At 33.7% G+C, this 21619-nt stretch overlaps 1 protein-coding gene across 1 annotated transcript in view; it reads left to right on the top strand.

Annotated features, from left to right (window-relative positions):
- The window catches only part of LOC143049607 (scavenger receptor cysteine-rich domain superfamily protein-like), a 73980-nt gene that overhangs the window by 13324 nt on the left and 39037 nt on the right, over positions 1-21619 (top strand). The window contains exons 6-12 of the mRNA XM_076223207.1: positions 3369-3529; positions 17628-17775; positions 18026-18189; positions 18986-19136; positions 19373-19536; positions 20280-20427; positions 20803-20966. Coding sequence (XP_076079322.1) covers positions 3369-3529; positions 17628-17775; positions 18026-18189; positions 18986-19136; positions 19373-19536; positions 20280-20427; positions 20803-20966 — 1100 coding nt within the window. The remainder of the gene's footprint in view (positions 1-3368; positions 3530-17627; positions 17776-18025; positions 18190-18985; positions 19137-19372; positions 19537-20279; positions 20428-20802; positions 20967-21619) is intronic.

Raw genomic sequence — 21619 nt, 5'->3', positions numbered from 1 at the left:
GTACCGAGCCTAGTCAATTGGATAACACATAACACAGACCAAACAGTAAAAGTAATATAAATAATTGAACAAAGACTAATAAAAGAACAATATAACACGTAGTTCAAATGATAAACAACGTCAGTACGCAGAATATATACTTCAAGACCATCGTGTATTGTTTGTGAAGTTGATACGGAATATTTATCAACAAGGTCTTGGTAACTTCCGATGAACTTTTTTAGAAAAAGGACGAGAGTTCTTTGACATACCCCTAGTTCATCAAATTATATTCAGACACTGGTGACGTTTTACAAAGTCTGAGTAGGAGCTGCAAGCTCTTGAATATGGAATAAGTTGGGAAATATATATCCCATATGCAGGTGAATTTGGTATATTACTACTAAGATGGGGAAAATTCATAATTTTAAAATTTAAATTGTTTCGTTTGTCATAGATTTTGGTACTGAGATGACTTTGTATGTCATTTCAAAATAACAGTCTAAAGTCTAGAGGAAGCCGTGTTTGTTGTTTCTTTAATTGCTAGTTCTGGGGGATATATTAATAAAACCCAATCAGAAAAAATCGGATTGTTAATGGAAAGAACATCATTAATATATCTGAAAGTGAAATTAAATTATCCGGCTTCTTTGAAGGACTTCGATTCATATGAAAATAAGAAGAAGTCGACAAGTTATTTGTCACATTTAACATACAAATCCACATAAGACATCATTACTTAGTTGATTTTTGTGTGACTTTAATTTCCGTTTTGAATTTTCCATGGAATACAGTATTTTAGTTTTACTTTCACTATAATTTCTAAATTTAACACTAATTTGATTTTGATATTGCCGAAAATAACTCAAAATTGATATTTGTACCTAATGTGTACTTTTTTAAATTGTATTTCCCCAAACATTACCATGTAATCAAAGAAAGGGAGCACCGTCGTTTTTCACAACCACTTACAGACGACGTAGAAAAAAAGCTTGTTTTCATGGTGTCCTGTTGGTGTAAATTTCACCAGTGAAATCAGGCTAAGTAGTAAAATAGCATCAATCAAATCGCTTGATACACTTGTACAAATATGGGAAAGATTTGATTTGATTTGATTTTTAATTTTTGGTGCTTAAACGCCGCTTAAAAGCAACGCGGCTAGCTTTTATTGGTGGCGGAAGCCGGGGTGTCCGGACATTTCCAGGTACTTGTATATGCCAAAAACAAAATGACATCAAGTACAGATCAGAGATTACTCACAGCTGCTTATAGCTTGTTCAAAAACTATAACAACTAAAATCATACATATATTACATATATACGCTATCGTTATTTATCCATTTTTAGATGGTGACGTTCCTTTGTCACCATCTTACGGTGTTTATATATCTCAACTTGTACGATTCGCTTGTGTATGTAACAATGTTTTAGATTTTAACGAGAGAAATTTATGTATTACTGAAAAACTATTACACCAGGGTTTTCGATATCACAAACTAGTCAAAACATTTACTAAATTTCATCATCGGTATAAGGACAACATTCGTAAATATAGCTCAACATGCAGACTTCTTATACGTTCAGGTACTTCACATCCATTTTTTTATGGAAATATTCTTTATAAAGCACAATAATGTCAGTATTCACCTCAGAAACTAATAACACCTTTAAATAGACTTATTAAGAAGGGATATAGTTACGATACTGTTGCCAGGTTATTAAAGATTGCATATTTTGGCGTAAATATTGATTTACTTATAGGGTCTTTGCATCGGAACTAAACACATTTATTCAAAAACCAGTTGTTGGCATGACCGAGTTATGTTCTTCTCATATGTGTTATGATGGTATGATACTAAACCCCTAATGGGAAGGATTGTGCCTGATATTCATATGATGAAATCATAATATTTCAATAAGTTAAATTGAAGTCTGGAGCTGGCATGTCAGTTAACTGCTAGTAGTCTGTTGTGATTTATGTATAATTGTCATTTTGTTTATTTTCTTTTGTTACATCTTCTGACATCAGACTCGGACTTCTCTTGAACTGAATGTTAATGTGCGTATTGTTATGCATTTACTTTTCTACATTGACTAGAGGTATAGGGGGAGGGTTGAGGTCTCATAAACATGTTTAACCCCGCCGCATTTTTGCGCCTGTCCCAAGTCAGGAGCCTCTGGCCTTTGTTAGTCTTGTATTTTTTATAATTTAAGTTTCTTGTGTACAATTTGGAGTTTAGTATAGCGTTCATTATCACTGAACTAGTATATTTTGTTTAGGGGCCAGCTGAAGGACGCCTCCGGGTGCGGGAATTTCTCGCTACATTGAAGACCTGTTGGTGACCTTCTGCTGTTGTTTTTTCTATGGTCGGGTTGTTGTCTCTTTGACACATTCCTCATTTCCATTCTTAATTTTATAGATTAAATCATGTATTATGTCAGGAATATGACAGTTGTTTGACATTCGTTTGATGTGTTTAAGCTTTTGAGTTTGCCTTTTGATAAAGGACATTCCGTTTTGATTTTCGTTTAAGTTCGGAATTTTTGCCAATCTTTTTTATTCTTTTACCTAGTTATCATGGATCTTTGATGTTTTATAACTCTTTCGCTTAGGCTTTAAATATCTATAATGATCAGTAAATCACGCTATAATTTTGAGCGGGTACACTTCTTTTTTTTTGTGTGGAACTGTTGTATAAATATCGTTTTATCAATATTGTAACAGTTTTTAATGAGATTACAATAATGTACTTCTGATGTTATTTTTATGAAAAACACAACGAAAGTATGTATGAACCCGAATCACGTATATGTACTTATATTTGGGATTGCACAAGTTTATGTTAATCGCGAATCATGTTCCATTTTTTCGAAAACTGAAAATGTTATGGCTTCATTATGATTATCAATATGGTGTACTCTCGTTCTGTTGTTTGGTATGATCAACGTTCGCCTTTCAACAATAAGCAAATCATGTAGCGCATAGTCAGTTATTTTAAAAAGGTCACAACTTGACAAACGTAAAACAATCCAAACAGGAAAACTAACAACTAAGTCATGTACAAAATAATGAACGAAAAACAAATACTCAGCAACTTATATATATTAATAATAGACAATTTGTGTCGTCTAAACGAATGACCAAACTTGATGAAACTTATTTGATACAGAAACTGAATCGTCTCATTCGTTTAGCTTACACTACCTGATAAAAAACAAAGTTGAACCACTAATCGCGTGAACCATTTTTTCATCGGACCACCTATATGCATCTCTGTTAAACACGGTAATGCACTACTCAAAACAATGTTGCATCGGTGCCATTTCAGCTTTTCTGATTGTATTGGTTACATTTATAATGGTATTGTCCATATATCACATCTTTTTAGTCCAAGCATCGTTACTGGAAACTATTATGGTAATGGAACTGGGACGATTTGGATAAGCGAACTCAGTTGTTGGGGAACTGAGGATGATTTGGGTCAATGTGACTTTGCTACATGGGGAATTAATAATTGTAACCATGATCAGGATGTTAGTTTGGACTGTGGTACGTACCTAAGTTTTTTATCATGCTTAAAAGAATGGTTACTGGTAAAAGTAAAAAAAAGAGTAAACTACAAGTTAACGTCTCCATCATAAATTTGATGTTTACTTCTGGTGCAAATACATTACTAGATGTTTTTGAGATTTGCGATTTTCACGCGTCGTATAAATAGTTATTATAAAGGGAATGATAAAGCAAATTCCATAATGGAACAAAACAAGGACTATTTAGAACAGAAATATTTTGAAAGCAGAGGAGGAAGCTGTGCACTTTTTAATCCTTACGACTTTATCATATTACAACACGATTACTAAAAATCCAGACTTAAAATTAGCCGAAAGGTGCTTTCTTTCAATCAGATTCACAAAATCGTCTGTCCGGGGTTAACTATTTCAAACATCTTCTCCTCTGAAACTTCTGAACTTATTCTAAACCAAACTTTATTTTTGTCCATCTGATGAGTTAAGCCTTTTTCGACTGATTTTTATAGTTCGTTCTTATGTTGTACTGTTATACCACTGTCCCAGGTTAGGGGGAGGGTTGGGATCCTGCTAACATGTTTAACCCCGCCACATTATTTATGTATGTGCCTGTCCCAAGTCAGGAGCCTGTAATTCAGTTGTTGTCGTTTGTTTTTGTGTTACATATTTGTTTTTCGTTCATTTTTTTTAATCTAAATAAGGCCGTTTGTTTTCTCGTTTGAATTGTTTTACATTGTCATATCGGCGCCTTTTATAGCTGACTATGCAGTATTGGTCTTGCTCACTGTTGAAGGCCGTACGGTGACCTATAGTTGTTAAAAAAAGAGGGACGAAAGATACTAAAGGGACAGTCAAACTCATAAATCCAAAACAAACTGACAACGCCATGGCTAAAAATGAAAAAGACAAACAGAAAAACAATAGTACACACGACACAACATAGAAAACTAAAGAATAAACAACACGAACCCCGCGCGTTAATGTCTGTGTCATTTTGATCTCTTGTGGACAGTTGTCTCATTGGCAATCATACCACATCTTCTTTTTTTATATTTGAGATGAATGATCCTAAGAGTATTCATAAAAGTGTGTGTTTTATATTCTGTTTCGGCTTAAAATAAAAGCATAGGGGTAAAATTCCGTTTTTGGCTTATATCTCTAAAACCAAAGCATTTATAGCAAATCTGACATGTGGTTAATGTGTTGATCAAGGGACGTTCTATCTTTGTTGGTTGCTGCTCTAAATTTGTAATTTCAAGGAAATTCTGCAGTATTTGGTTATTATCTTGAATATTATTAATGATGATGTGGAGGTTAAAAGTATGATATTTTCGCTAATATAAACAAACACGTCTGTTCAGCCATAACTTTTAATAACAACTCGAAGAGCCCACGGCGACGTCACTGAAGTCGCCAACGTCGCCAATGGTAATGTACAAACTTAGGAACGTCGTAATCCCGCGGTAATCTCGACATACTGGGGGCCGCAAAAAGTGCAAATTATCTTAAATTTCACATTAACTGTCCATATTTGTAAATAAATCAAATTAAAAAAGTCTCTATCTCCATGAATGAACTAAATTGAATTAACTAAGTTCTTGTTCACATAAATGAAAAATTGAATTAACTTCGAAAGTCCTTTTTAAAATTGTTAAAGTTCTAGTCTTCTTCATCATTTTCGTCTACATTGGTTATCCACTTTCGTATTTTCTCCCGGGCCTTGAAGCTCGCATTTCGTTTTGGTCTAGTACTGCTTTGCGTTGTGTCTTCATGTTGCTCGTCAGTGTGATCGCTTGAAGCATTCGAACGTGTCCCCGATACTTCCAACGGAAATAGTTTAACGATCGGTCGGGATGTCTCACCATTGCTTGTCTGTATCCGTGCTGCTCGTACATGTCCATCATTGTCTCTAATAAGTTCATTTACTATACCTAGTTTCCAATTAACTCTAGACGATTCATTGTGTATTTGAACTATGTCCCCAATTTGAATAGATTGTTCGTTTTTTCTTAAAGTTTTGTGAAATTCGCGCAATGAAGTTAAGTATTCGGACTTCCATCTGTTCCAGAAGTGTTGTATTAATAAAGTTTGTCTGTGTGCACATTTGTTGAGCTCTTTATGATTCATATAGGTTGGATCGTTGAATTCCTCTTGTCTATTTGCGGATATGGCAGCGCTGATATTCTTCTACCATACAAAAGATGAGCGGGGGGTAACGTCTCGCAATCTCTGATATCTGATGAAAAATATGTAAGTGGCCTGTCATTTAAAATTCTTTCTATTTCTGTCACGACAGTCTGTAGAGTTTCCATACTAACTTGAGTTCGTCCAAGTGTCTTTTTTAAGCTTGTTTTGGTTAGCGCAATAAGTCTCTCCCAGAATCCACCATACCAAGGTGCGCGTTTTGGTATGAACTTCCATTCTATTCCTCGTATAGACAACGTTTCTTTTAGTGTTGCCGATTCACATAATCGTTTTAGTTCCTCTGCTCCTGCAATGAAAGTAGTTGCATTATCTGATATAAGTGTCTTAGGTATTGATTTGCGGCATACGAAACGCCTAAAAGCTTGAACAAACGAATGTTCGGTTAGGTTCGGTACCACCTCTAGATGAACGGCTCTGGTAGAAGCGCAGGTAAACAGGCATATATATGCTTTTGTTAAAATTCTATTTTCGTCTCTTACAAGTAATGCTCCTGTAAAGTCCACTCCAGTGACTGTAAAGGGGGGTGCTTCCTGTAATCTGATTTTTGGTAAAGGTGGTGGGTCTGGTGCAACGTACGATTTTCCATTCACTTTGCGGCAAATAACGCATTTGCGGAGTAATTTCTTTTGCATACTGTCGAATAGTTGGTATCTAAAACGTTTGTCTAATATAGGTGACTGTAGCATTCATTCCACTATGAAGTAATTTTTCGTGTGCGTCCAATACAATTAGTCTAGTTAACGGATGATTTGCCGGTATAAGGTACGGAAATTTCGCTGATTGGTGCGTTGTGTATTCTCCCGTTACATCTGATAAGACCGGATTCGTCTAAGAAAAGTCCCAATTGTCGGACTCTGGGTACTTTTGTGTGTCTGTGTTGTGCTCCTCTCAAATATGACATTTCATCTGTATACGTCGACTCTTGACAATCTAGAATCCAAGTATTTACTGCTGTTTGAATTTCATTGACCTCCAGTGGTCCGCTTTTTCTGGAAATCCTATCCCGTCTACAGTTGCGGATAAAACGGATGACATAGGCGGTAATACGTAGTAATTTCATGTAAGATCCATGGTTCGAAATATCCAATATATTTGTTATATACTGCCTAGACTAATTTGGTGCGTCATATCCAAGTTGTCTATTTCCTCTTCACTTTCGCTGTCATCTACCAGTGAGGTCAAAACGGTGTTTTTTGCGCTGTTTAGTTCTGGCCATTTTGTACTATCTGTTAACCAATTTGGTCCTTTCCGCCAAAGTATACTCTGGTCAAATTGTTCAATTGTAAGTCCTCTTGTAAGAAGATCTGCCGGGTTGTTATCAGAAGGGCAATACCGTTATTTGTATGGATGCGTCAATTCTGTTATTTCCTTCACTCGATTAGCTATAAAACGTTTCAAAGTCTTCGTAGATGTTAGCCAATGAAGAACAATGCTGCTATCTGACCAAAATACAATTTTTGGATAATTAAGTGTTGAATGAAGATGTGCAGCTAGTCGTGCGCCGATGATTGCTGCCATAAGTTCAAGTTGTGGGAGGGTTAAACATTTGACTGGTGCTACTCTTGTTTTCGCCATTACTAAAGTTGTTTCGTTTTCGTTACTCAAATAAGCTGCTGCGCCGTACGCCTTTGGACTTGCGTCTGTAAATACATGAAGTATTAATTCTGTTGTTGCTGATGGCTTGCTAAAATAATATCGAGGAATAGTGAATTGTATTGCCTTTTCCACATCTTTGGTCAAATCTATCCACGTAGTCTTTAAATTATCTGGTATAAGTTCGTCCCAATCTAATCCACATTTCCATAACTCTTGTATCAGGATTTTCGCTCTAATTGTAACTGGACTAAGTAAGCCGAGTGGATCATAAATCTTTGAAGAATATTTCAAAACTTCTCGTTTAGTTACATGTTGAAGTAGTTCCGGTGTAGGAATTTCACGCTTAGGGTAAAAGATCTCGTCGCTTCGACTGTTCCACAACATTCCAAGTATATTTTAGTATACTTATCCGTATCTAGAACGTTTTCTTCTTTAGCTAATTCTAGTAATTTAGCACTGTTTGAGCTCCATGATCTCAAGTTGAATCCAGCTCCAGCCATCAAGCTCCTTGCTTCTTTGAAATACGTAAGTAAATCTTCCTCTTTGTTCATACTAGACAATATGTTATCAACGTAAATATCTCTTTCTAGAATTTTAGCTGTTTCACTGTTTCCGAATTGTTTCAAATGTTTCTGTATTGTGGCGTTGAGTATAAAGGGCGAAGACGTCGCTCCAAATAACACTGCTTTGAACTTTACGTTTTCAACTGACTTCCTGGGTTTGTAGGGTCACTAAGCCATAAAAATCGGGTAACATCTCTATCTTCTTCGCTCAATCCAACATGTAAGAAAGCTTTCTCAATATCAGTACATGTTGCAAACTGGTTGGCTCTAAACTGTACTAGGAGTTTTGTCAAGTCATTTAATTTTGGTGGTGTGTCCATCAGACAATCATTTAGATTTGGATGACTTGGTGATTGACGACAACTGCAGTCGTATACTATTCGTATAGGAGTTGTGCTAGATTCCTTGTGTATAGGGTGGTGTGGAATGTAATGAATTTTCCCGCGTTTTTGTTCTTTTTCATCTACTGTCTCAACAAATCCTCTGCGTTCCTGTTCGGCGATTATATCTCCATACTTCTTTAGTAGCTTAGGATCTTGACTAAGTTTCTTAATAACGTTCTCTGTTCTTGTTCTTGTGACTGTATAGTTTGATGGTAGTTCGTCATGTTCCTGTTTCCATGGCAATTTTGCAAAGTATTTATTACCTCTGAGTTCAATCGAAGTGTCTTGATATGTTTCCAAAAAATCCGTATCGTCTTCGTCTGTTTCCTTCGAGTTAATACCAATCGATTCCAATCTCCAAAATGCTTCTATATCATGCTCCTCCGTTTTATGAGAAACAAGAATATTAAAAATGCTAGTACCCAACAACGAGTTATCCCTCTTGTCGCTTACTGGACCGGAAAGTAAGAAACCTAACTTTGACCTCACGGTGGTTGGACCATTTCCCCGTATGACTTCATCCTCGACTAAGTCCCAGCAGTAGTCAGCTCCGATCAATAACGATATTTCGAAAGACTCTTCCTGTGTTACCGGATGTGCTAACTTAAGTCCCCGTAAATAATTCAGTCCTCAGTTGATGTGGCGAATATTGTTCTGCAAAGGTACGGCAATCATTGGTACAATTACAACGTGTATCGGTATTTTCTGTCTTGCATCTGTTTCTACGAACACTGTCGATTTATCTAAATGTCTTACGTTTTTGTTTCTATCTCCAAATGATGATAACTGTAGAATTTCAGTTCCCTCTGAATGTAAATTAAGTTTTCTAGCTAAATCTTCAGTCACAAATGATCTCTGTGCTCCCTCGTCAAAAGGTATATGGGTGTCTCTACATGAGTGGTCTGACCATACGGGTGCTACTGCAGTTTTTAAAAGAACATTTGTACGTACCTCGACTGACGATGAGTATAAAATTGACGTGTCCTCTTCCTTCTGATTCGTGTCATTTACCAAATGTACAGATGTCTGATTAGCTTGTCCATTGTTACCATGAAAATTCATATACTGTTGGCTATAATTTGTATTTTGCACGCTTTGTCTACTCTTGTCATTATCGTGGTTCTTGTTGTTAAATTGGCGTACAGTACACAGACTTGTGTGGTGTCTTTTGTTGCAATTTCGGCATAAGTGTTTTGACTTACATTCATGTATACGATGTGTTCCAAGACAGTTGAAACACAATTTCTCGCGTTTTACAATGTTCATGCGTGATGCTGGATCAGATACGTTCGCGCAATGCGCTGGTGCGTGTACATCGTGGCAAAATACACAAGGTTTAGTGTCTAAATTCTGGCGTATATTTCTTGTATTCAGAGCTTGATTTTGGCGGGGTTTTGTTGGTTTAGTTCCGGTAAAGAAAGATGATGTACTTGGTAAATTGTTAGAAGTTTCAGTGTCTTGTCCCGCATCAATTATGTTTATTTCATTGCAAATACTTTTCCGGAGGTCTCGTAATAACCAGTTTTCTGTTCCATGTTCACGGGCAAGGTTTTTTTTTAATTTCTCCCGGTAATTTATTCAAAATAATTGGTACAAGTAGTGTTCCGTACGAGTCTTGTGATTGGCCTAAAGATTCTAGCCCTCTTACATAAGTTTCCATTTGATCATAGAATTGTCTCAAACTGATAAGATTGTTTCGTGGTGATGGAATTTCTAATAATGCTTGAATGTATGCTTGCGTGATTTTGTGTGTTTGTCCGAATCTCTCCTTCAATAAAATAATGGCGTCTGCGTAGTTTGCATTAGTAAGTGCAAAACCAGCTATGGTGCGTAATGCTTCATTCTGTAACTGCGCTTTGAGGTAATTAAATTTCTGGAAATCGGTCAATGAAGGGTTTAAATGTATGGCACATTCATACGAATCCCAGAAAGTTTGCCAATCTAATATATTCCCTGTGAATATCGGAAGTGAGAGTTTGGGTAAGTAGTGATTCTGACTGCTTGCGGATGTATACGAATTTATATTAGGGACGGTGCAATATTTACCAAGCAGGGGGACCGGTGCAAACCGCAAAACCTGTTTGGAAAAAAGTATTGTCCCATGCTGATGTGATAGGAAAAAAAGTTATGTCCCATGACCTCTATTCATTAAAAAAGTATGTGTCCCATGAATATCATGAATATATTGAGTGAATAAAAACACAATCTGTACCTTAAATAACGTAAAGCAACAATATTTATTGTGATATCAATGTTTTTGACAATCATTTTAACATTCTCGACTAGTCTTGACCTTCAAATTTAGTTTTGACTCAGACTGGTGTAAATCAGCCCATCTAACTAAATTAAATATTGATCTTACAAAATTCAAGCTTATTAGGTAGTTTGATTTATTGCTGTGAAATGAAAGAATTTAATTTTACAATAGGTAAAAATAAAAATTATTTATATATAAATTCAGATAGGCATCTCTATTTTTTTTTATAACTTTTTCAAATCAACTTGGATTTTCATCAAACTATGCAGCTATCTTAGATATATATTAAGCTTACTGAATCCCATGTCATTTAGTTTTTTGTTGTATTGCTGTAAAATTTAAGAATTAAAGTAATCTTGGTAAAAAAAAGCTAGGATTTGCAATTAAGATAGGCATCTTTAATTTTTTTAATAACTTTTTCAAATCAACTTGGATTTTCATCAAAATATGCAGCTATCTTAGAGATATATTAAGCTTACTGAATCTTAGGTCATTTTGTTTTTTGTTGTATTGCTGTCAAATTTAAGAATTAGATAAATCTAGGTCAAAAAAGCTAGAATTTGCAGTTTGAACAAAATAGAGATAGTACACTTTACAATTTAATTGTTAAATTTTACAGCAATACAACAAAAAAATAAATGACCTGGGATTCAGTAAGCTTAATATATATCAAAGATAGCTGCATAGTTTGATGAAAATCCAAGTTGATTTGAAAAAGTTATTAAAAAAATTAAAGTATACTATCTCTATTTTGTCTGAATTGCAAATCCTAGCTTTTTTTACCAAGATTACTGTAATTCTTAAATTTTACAGCAATACAACAAAAAACTAAATGACATGGGATTCAGTAAGCTTAATATATATCCAAGATAGCAGCATAGTTTGATGAAAATCCAAGTTGATTTGAAAAAGTTATTAAAATAATTAAAGTGTACTATCTCTATTTTGTTCGAAATGCAAATTCTAGCTTTTTTTTACCTATATCAATTTAATTCTTGAATTTGACAGCAATACAACAAAAAACAAAATAACCTGGGATTCAGTAAGCTTAATATATATCTATGATAGCTGCATAGTTTGATGAAAATCCAAGTTGATTTGAAAAAGTTATTAAAATAATTAAAGATGCCTATCTGAATTTATATAATAATTTTTATTTTTACCTATTGTAAAATTAAATTCTTTCATTTCACAGCAATAAATCAAACTACCTAATAAGCTTGAATTTTGTAAGATCAATATTTAATTTAGTTAGATGGGCTGATTTACACCAGTCAAAACTAAAATTGTTTATCATATTCTGTTTCTGTTAAGTGTTTGAATGTTTCTTGTGTGTATTTTTGGGCTAATTAAAATAAAATGTTTACTACTTAAGCATTTGAAAAAAGTGTATGTCCCATGCATTAAGATAATGAAAAATCATCAGGTCCCACTACTTTGCACGTTGAAAAAAGTACATGTCCCCTTACCATTTGCACCGGTCCCCCCTGCTTGATAAATAATGCACCGTCCCTTAGTACTCACTGTGTTACTAGCTTGAGAGAACGGATTTTGGGACGACTGCGTGCATGAGTTTTCTGTGAGGTTTGCTGAGACGAACGGATGAGAATCAACATTTAATATTTGCGATGAAGTATCACTCTGACGTGTCTTTGATGTGGTATGAGTATCTTGAATAAAATTTCTTATGTGTCTTATTTTTGTTTCTAACGTAATACAATACTCATCTGAGTCTAGAATTTCACTTTCAATATCTTCTGCTTCCGCTAGGTTGAGTATCTGCTCATTCAAATTGTTCAGTATCTTTTGCTTCTGAAGAAGGTTTTCAAATGTTGCGTTCAATTCTTCTGGATCGAAATCTGTATCTTGCTTCGCTGCATCTATCTTCCGAATAAGTTTTGTAACAGCACTTCTGTTCCCTGATCTTATCGACTTGAGCTTGTTTAAATCCATTGGTCACGGTACCATAAATGTGGAGGTTAAAAGTATGATATTTTCGCTAATATAAACAAACACGTCTGTTCAGCCATAACTTTTAATAACAACTCGAAGAGCCCACGGTGACGTCACTGAAGTCGCCAACGTCGCCAATGGTAATGTACAAACTTAGGAACGTCGTAATCCCGCGGTAATCTCGACAGATAATAAACAGGAAAAATGTTCAGCAAAGTAAGATCTACATATAAGTTTATATTACGGATTACAAATGTGTCGAAGTTTCTGATTGGATAACAACACAGAGATGTCAGTATATATTCAGGAAACTGCCGGGGTATATACGATATCCCCCAATTGGAACCTCAAAAACGTCATCATAACACCGGTTACTATGTGACGTAGTCATAAGATGGGTCATTTTCAAAAAATGTCGAATTTTGAAATTGAAAAAATGATTAAAAGTTTCTTATTCAAACAACCCTCTACATAAGCAAATCAAAACAAACAGTACTTCAAGAACAACATATTAAAAGATGCAATCTTAATGATGTCAAACAAGAATATGTTGAAACATTTTTTGATCGGTGGTACATTATTTTGTCTATCCTGTTACCATTTTCAAAAGAAATTTTGGGTTATTAAGAAAAGGTTTAGATAAAATGTTAAGCTTGTTTTACGTAGTCAATTAGATGGTTTTCAAGAGAATAAACTTCTATATATATTCATTCTGTAAAATAATAGATTATTTGCCCATTTTCCAGGTTGTACTGAAAAATGCCTCTAAAAATTGGTTTTCAAAGGTTGTAAAAATTTCCACCAGTAATGCAAGTCTAAGATATCAGTTCATATTGTTCGGCATTTTTTCACCCTTTCAAATAAACCCAACATCAAGTAAATCCCTCATAAATTAGTTTACTTGTCTCTGTATTTCATTGGTAACAGGAACGTACGTTTCTGATATATCACTATATAAAAGTCTATCCTGTTACCTTTTTGTCTATCCTGTTACCGATATCAGTATTGGACCTGCGAATGCTTAATTAGGCAGATTAAGACGTTATAACCTTAAGATGAGTTCAAACAACGAAATATTTTATTCGTTTTGCACCTATATGTTAAGATAAAAAAAATAACGACGTTTTTGTCAACAATTGTCTATCCTGTTACTGTAACCATAGCAACCATAGTAACAGGATAGACATAACAGGATAGACAAATTTCATCGTTTTTGATTGCTGTTGTGAAATAACTACTCCCTTTGGTGAAGTAATTATGTTTTTCTATTGTAAATTTGGTTTCCAACACGTTATTGCACTTTTCACAAGTATACTGTTGGTGTAATTAATCAAAATGGTTGGTAACAGCATAGACATGAAAAAAAGTACGCTCTATTTTTTTCACTAAATGTCTTGAAATTTCTTTTCTCTACACTGTCGTTCAAGAAACGAGGCGTTTTAAATGTAAAGATTACTTTGCACTTTTGATATCAACACTGACTGATTCAATATTCATAGGGAGAATAATTTAACGGCTGATTTAAGTAGCGGTAACAGGAAAGACATGAACCTCCTGTACGCTGATTCAATTTAGTTTGTAGATAATATGTTACATACAATGATAAAGAAGCTACGATTTTTCGTTAGAGTAATATTAAACGTTCTTAAAAAGTCCCTTTTGCAGATATCAAGGTGATCAGAAAATCGCAAAAAAATCATTTGAAATGTGTTTTTCTGACACTGTACGCAGACAAATACCCCCAAAATCGGTCTTAAATGCAGTTTAATCTTATCAAAATAGATGTAAGGTGTGTTTATTATTAATGTTCTGAATCACAAATCCGACAAGCTTTCATTTAAACCATTACAACTGAAATTTCCATTAGAAATAAAAAAATTAGCATGGGTGTACTGAAAATTCGACATTTTTTGAAAATGACCCAGCTATCAGACTGTCAGAGGTTCACAGAGGGAAAATAATGACGTGCTTCAGTCAATAATACATTTTTAATACAAAATCACGCAATTAACACTTTTAATACTTTAATTTGATGTTAAAAGTATTATTATAAATTATTACATACACGATAAAATTATGTTCACAGCAAATTAGAAAATCATTCACGTATGCAGAACATATCAGGTTGGGTTTTTCAATATATATGTGTTCTCAACAAATACCTGCACTGGAAAATAACATTAAGTCAGGGGTAATCCGTAATATATGTGTAATTCAGGTCTCAGTAAGGGTATATACTGTGACATTCCCGGCTTAGGGCTTATATCCCCTTCGCCTTCGGCTCAGGGGATATAAACTCTAAGCCGGGAATGTCACAGTATATACCCTGTCTGAGACCTGAATAACATATAATATAACCAAAAGGGTCAAGTGAGCCCTTAAGGAGTATTGCTCTTTAAAGATAATTTTTAAAAATTTGTCAATCTAGTTTGCTTTTAAAAACAAATTCCTCTCCTTTGAAAGTGCTGAATCAATTTCAGTTAAAGTTTGACTGATTGAGTATTTAGTATAACCTTTGTATTTTATTTCCCTGTATGTCAAAAAAACATAGCCACTATGGCTAACATCGAATATAGGGGTAAAATGCTTTTTTTGCCTTTGAAGAAAATATGACAGATACAAAGAACATTTAATTGTAATTTTTAAGGCCACTCATTTATTTATGTTGAAAAGCAAAAAAATAATCCTTGATGAAAGATTTAAGCAAACAAAATTTAGGTTAGCGATTCATGCTCTTGAGATTTTCTTGTTTTTGTACGCACACACCAAGATATTTGCATTTCAACCATAAATTTACGTCTCCATCATATTATAAAGATATTAAAACGATACTGGTGTCGGTTCTTTAGAGAATACATATTTTGGTAATGACATTGATTCACACATATAGTGTCTTTGCATCGGTAATACACACATTTATTCTAAAACCAGTTTGTCGGCATGATACGAGTAATGTTCGTCTTATATATTTTATGAAAGTATGATAGTAAAGCTCTAATCGGAGGGATTGTGCGATGAAGACAAATTATCTCGATTAGTTTAATTCAGTTTTGGAGCTTGCATGTCAGAAATTTAATTTATGTATTGTTGTCATGATTCTTAGTTTCTTTGTTACTACTTCGTACAGCGCACTCGAACTTCTTTTATATTCCTTTTTTTTATAGTTTATTTAGATTTTACAGAGTCAAGTGTGGACTAGTGAACACTAAACTTTTGTTTAGTGTCAGCTGAATTACGCATCCGTGTAAGCAGACCCTTCTCCACATGTGACTCCGGTCGTGTTATTCATGTTATTACACACAAAGTAAATAGTAGAATTCGATAGGTCACATTTGTTAAAAGGGAAACTCGGGGTGTGGAATTTCCTTGCTGTGTTGAAGACCCATTTGTGGCCTTTGGCTATTTTCTGCTCTTTGGTCGAGTTGTTGTCACTTAGAAAGATTCTCAATTTTATATAGAATACTTATATGCTTTGAGCAATGATGTTGTCAATCATACTTTTAATTATGGCTATTAATTGCTCCTTTTCATAATTTTTCTTGATACACATTACAATATTTCACCAACAATAGGACTTACAAATGATGTCAAAGCAATCTTGAGTTATTTGTCCCTGATAGAGTCGTAGCTTTAGTTTCTCAAATTATCTCAAACAATGTTCACAACAAACAGAAAGCTGGTAAACAGTCTTACCCGCCAGATACTACCAATAGCTTTCCAAAATCTGGAACCTTTTATTCAATTGTTCTAGTCAGTTGTGTGGATCTTATTTGTGTTTTGTTTGATATTTGGACAAAGATGAATGCTTTGGTTTTCTTGTTTTATTGTTAGGCATTTGACTTTCATAACTTACTATACGTAATTGGTTTGGCTAAATACTGAAGGCAGAACGTTGACATTGCATGGTTAATATTTGTATAATTTGGTCGCAGTTTCATTTATACCAAAACTTCTTTAATTTGGTTGCCAATATAATGCAATCCTGACACAATAACTGCTCAATACAAGTTATCAAGATGAACGACTGACACAGATTGTTTAGATCATAATTACGATTTGTTTGACCAAAATGAGGTCTCATCTCAAACGCAAAATGTTTTTGCATATAAGAAATTGTGCTACAAAAAAGTCAATCTGTTTATTTACCGAATGCGTACACTTCCTTATAGTTATATTTTAACCGATGATGTTTTCACTGTTGGAAGATGCAGGAGACGCATATCCTATCCCAGATCCCAGGTACGCTCCGTATTGCGTTCATATTGTATTGTATGATTTTTATCTTGATCAGTGTATTCTTAATGTATGTACAAATTATGAACAACAGCTAGCATTAATTTTGTTGGATCTAAATCAATCTTTAAATAATATTCCTGTAAAATATTTTCCGCACATCAGATATTATCTTACCTCCTATAAATTTCTAAGAATATGATTGGTTAAGAGCAATCTCGTGGAGACCGTGTATATTCCATATTAGATTAGTAAGGTTCCATATTAGGTTAGTAAGGTTCCATATTAGGTTAGAAGTGGAGTTGTGTCCCTTTACACAAACAACACGGCGGTGAGAAAAAAAATTCTTAAAGGATTCAACAGACGATTGAATGGCTAATGAACGATTGAAAATAATTTTATACAACACATTTAAAGCTAACAATGTGTTATTGTTGGCATTTGATTTTGAATAGACGTATGGAAGTTGGTTCATAATACTAGCAGTATTGAAGACTTGATTATTTTTATAGGCCACTAGTCTAAATATCACATGTTAAGATAGCCGTAAGATAAATTCGTTACATAGTGTGCTGGTGACCTAATACGATTTATATGGAGTCAGAAAATTCCATATTGGGAATCGAACTTCGCTCTCACCCCATATGGTATTTACTGACCCCATATATATCGTATTAGGTTACTAGCGCACTATGTAACTAATAATATTCAAATTTTATTTCACCATAATGATCTTGTGATTTGAAGACTACTGTATTACATGTGTCGTTATTGTTTTACTAAGTCAAGAAATGGTATATGCATGTAAAGTATATGTCAATGCTGGCTTTACAGGTTTTTGATAAATGATGTAGGAAAAATATATGTAGCATCTTATGTGTTTTCTTTATATATATATATATTGATTATTCCTATTTTACTCTATTGCAGGTATCAATATAAGACTTGTAGGCGGATCAGAATATAATGAAGGCAGAGTGGAAATGTTTCATGAAAACAAATGGGGAACAATTTGTGGAAATTCATTTTCAGAAGAAGACGGAAAAGTTGTTTGCAGGATGCTTGGCTTAGACACTGAGTATTGAGTTTATTCAATATTGAAAAAAAAAATAAAGATATACAGTTTTACAATGTAGTAGTCATCACATATGCAGCAACAAAAAGAAAAATTCTGTAACATAAACAAAATTTAGGGATAGCTGCGAGTAATAGTTTACAACTATAAAAAATCTAAAGGGAAACTGTGTTATTCTAACGAATTTGTAGATGCACCATGCACAATTGAAATTATGGATGATGATTATTGAGATATGACTTATTATTTACAGAAATATTACAATAGTAACATCATCTGTTTATGGACGAGGAAATACAAATATTCAAATTGAGAATTTGAATTGTACAGGAATGGAATCACATATTGCAGCTTGCACATTTCGAGGATGGGGTCATGTAAATTGTAGTAGTGGATATGCCGCAGCAGTGATGTGCGGTAATAAATTTTATTTGCAATAGAATTGCAACTTTGGCAAACTAAAGTTGCACTTGGTCCAAGGACACAGTTATCGTCCTTTGTTTTTCGTTGTGTACGAATATAGTCCCAGGTGTGAACAGTGTATAACTTGCATGTTTTATTTGATACACTTTTCTAATTTATTTCTTGATATTTAATGCATGAAATATTAAGTAAAGGGATGTAATAACATGTTAAAAAAAATTTTGGTGCTGAATCTTTATTTTAATTAGTGATTTGGTCCAGTTAAAAAATGTCAAATTTTATCACGTCTGAAGCTGTCAAACTGAATTTAAGTCCCCCCGAAACACAGATTTATCAATATTTTGAGTTAGAGTAGGTAGAAGTTTCTATAAATTATATTATTTGTCTTACTTGTAGTACACTAGACTACAAATCTTTTTAAGAAAGAGCAGGTGCGATTTTTTTAATTTAAATGTGTTGTCTAAAAGAAATGCACTACGAAATAACTGTGTTTTCGGGTCTCTTTACCAAAGAAATTGTGATGCTCTTTTGGAGATTTGAAAATATTGGAAGTGAATTTTTACAGCGGTGTCGATAATATGATTTTAGAATTTAGAAGGTTTACAATTCACCAAGAGTCAAAATTAACCCGCAATAACAAAATTATCGACAAGAAGAAAGACAGGGCTACAAAACCGGAATGGTATGCGTATATCATACAACTGAGAGGATTTGCTAGCTATTAAGTTGAATCACCCATTTTAAACTTAAGAAAACGCATGTATTAAGAATGGAATATGACTTCTTTCAGGTGGAACAAAAATGCGACTTGTTAATAGTGTTCGTCCGTCTGAGGGACGATTAGAAATACTTCATAACAATGCATGGGGCACTGTCTGTAGTGACAACTTTGACACAATTGATGCCGCCACGGTTTGCAATTTACTAGGATATAAAACCAGGTAGTAATAAAAATAATCGAGAATTTCTGTTAGTAATTTTTAAACATGCAAATTCAAAAGGTCACTTTAAATTTGTTTTTTTCCTTTAAATATCGCTGGTAATTACATCAAGTTTTAATGTTAAGTATACAGTCATAGGACTGACATTTACATCCATATTGATATATATATTATAATAAGAAATATGACATTAACTTAACGTTTTGCTGACTGTTGAACAAATTTTATCTGTTTAGGTATCCTTATGCAATAGGACAAGCTTTCTTCGGTGAGGGGACAGGCAGAGTTTGGCTTGACGAAATAAATTGTAATGGAACAGAGGACGATTTATTCAAATGCGGATCAACCGGATGGGGAAATACAAATTGTGGCCATTCTAAAGACGTATCGATCCTCTGTGGTTTGTAAACTTGTTTAATTTTACGGAAGAAGTGCACATATGTAATGCAATTACAATTCCTTTTACGTATGAAACATTATCTGTTAGAAAACGAAATATTGGTTAAGGTAAACATATTTAATGTGTGAATAGACCTGCTGGCTGGCATGTATTAAAAGGATTTGTGCTTGGTTATGCATTTTGTCATCCCGAACCTTTTACTGGTAAATATAAAGTCTTTTGAACGTCAAGCCTTGTTGTTGTAAAAGGATTCTTAATAAATTAAAATTATATTTAAAAAGATAATATAACTTACATAGATAGACAAAGGTAATAAAATAATGTCGTTAGAGCAACATACTCGTGGTTAATATTATATAATTATAGCCTTTGTCTGAAAGAAGTATATTTAATGAGGACGCAGTCCGAGGTCGATATACTTCTTTGGGTCGAGGAAAAACTTTTAAACATATTGAAATTTATTAAATGAACTCCCAAAGTATATCGGTTTTTTGATATTTTTAAAATAACCGTGCAATATGCTTTTTGCTATCCGACGTTTTTATCTACCTTCGAAAATATAGTTTAACACGTGACTATCCCTGAACGAATCAAATTAGTTAAATATACGAATTAATGATATTGTATCTTATTACATGTATAGTATTGCGATTATTATATACATCGACAGCATCCAAACTTAAAAGTGAAATGTAGTTATAATCCATTTGATTTATATTTCTGGATAATGTGATATATTCTAGACACTATGGTTAGATTGGTAGGAGGCACTAAAGATGCGAATGGAAGAATAGAAATATTTCATAATGGTCTTTGGGGGACAATTTGTGACAACAATTTTGACCGTGGAGGAGCAACAGTTGTCTGTAAAATGCTTGGTTACAATAACACGTTAGTTTTATTTATATCAAAAATATTTATGAAGTTCAATTTTCTATGGCAATTTTCAATAAATAACAAAACATTACATATGGAAATGATTTCACATCTACTAAACAGTGACTTTATGACTAAATATATTAATTGAGATTTGTATTCTGATGTTATATCAGATATCGAGAAAAAAAAAATTAATAAGAATTAACAATAACTGTCCCTCCTCTAAAATCTTATCAATCGATATTAAGACAAAAACCAATATTCAAAACAAAAACAGAAAAAAAATCGAATGATATCTAAAAGAAGAGTGATTTGATGCGTCCATATGGTAAAAGCCATGAGCAATAATATACATTTTGTTAAAATAACCATTATTATTTTTTACAGTGATGCACCATTATTGCCAAATGCTTATTACGGACAAGGACACGGAAAAATATTTTTCAGTGATCTTTATTGTGATGGCACAGAAGCAGACCTAGAAAACTGCAAATACACATCTTGGGATAACAGCAAATGCAATCACGCAGATGACATTTCAATAGACTGCGGTATTTATTTCAATCGAAGTTTTAGTCCGCTTATTATGCCAAATCAAATATAAAACTTACGCAAACTTTGACTGTTCATTACACAAAACATCATTTTACAGAAATTATTTGAAGCCATACCAATATTAAACAATATTTTCCTTAGTTTTCATGAATATATGCCAGAGCAAAATGGTATCATACAGGTAAATACTATTAGAAAGTGTTATGTCGCTAAATGTCTGCACAAAAATAATTATTAATTTTTTTGCAGACTTTTAGCGATATAACACATATCATAAATTCTATCCTATGTTGGGTCATCATGTCACAGTTATAATGTTGATAGTAGCAAATACATCGAGATTATTTTTTAGACCATTTTGCATGGTTTTATCACAGACTGGCTCTTAAGTATATCAACAGGCTGCATAATGATAATTTAGCGTAATTTTAATAGTCCAAATTAAAGAGAGGAGAAAAATACTAAAGGGACATTTGAATTCAGGTCGAAAATAAACAATTAATGTCATTGCAAAAAAAGAAAAAAAAGAACAACAAAACAGCAACAGTATACAAAACAAAACATAGAAAACTAGACTAAGCAACACAATCCCCGCCAAACACCGGAAGAGTAGGCAGATCCTACTACACATGTGGCACCCGTCGTGTTG

The sequence above is a fragment of the Mytilus galloprovincialis genome, chromosome 10 (assembly GCF_965363235.1).
Source record: "Mytilus galloprovincialis chromosome 10, xbMytGall1.hap1.1, whole genome shotgun sequence".
Taxonomy (NCBI): domain Eukaryota; kingdom Metazoa; phylum Mollusca; class Bivalvia; order Mytilida; family Mytilidae; genus Mytilus; species Mytilus galloprovincialis.
Note: the sequence above shows the minus strand (reverse complement) of the source record. Positions and strands in the feature narration are given on the sequence as shown.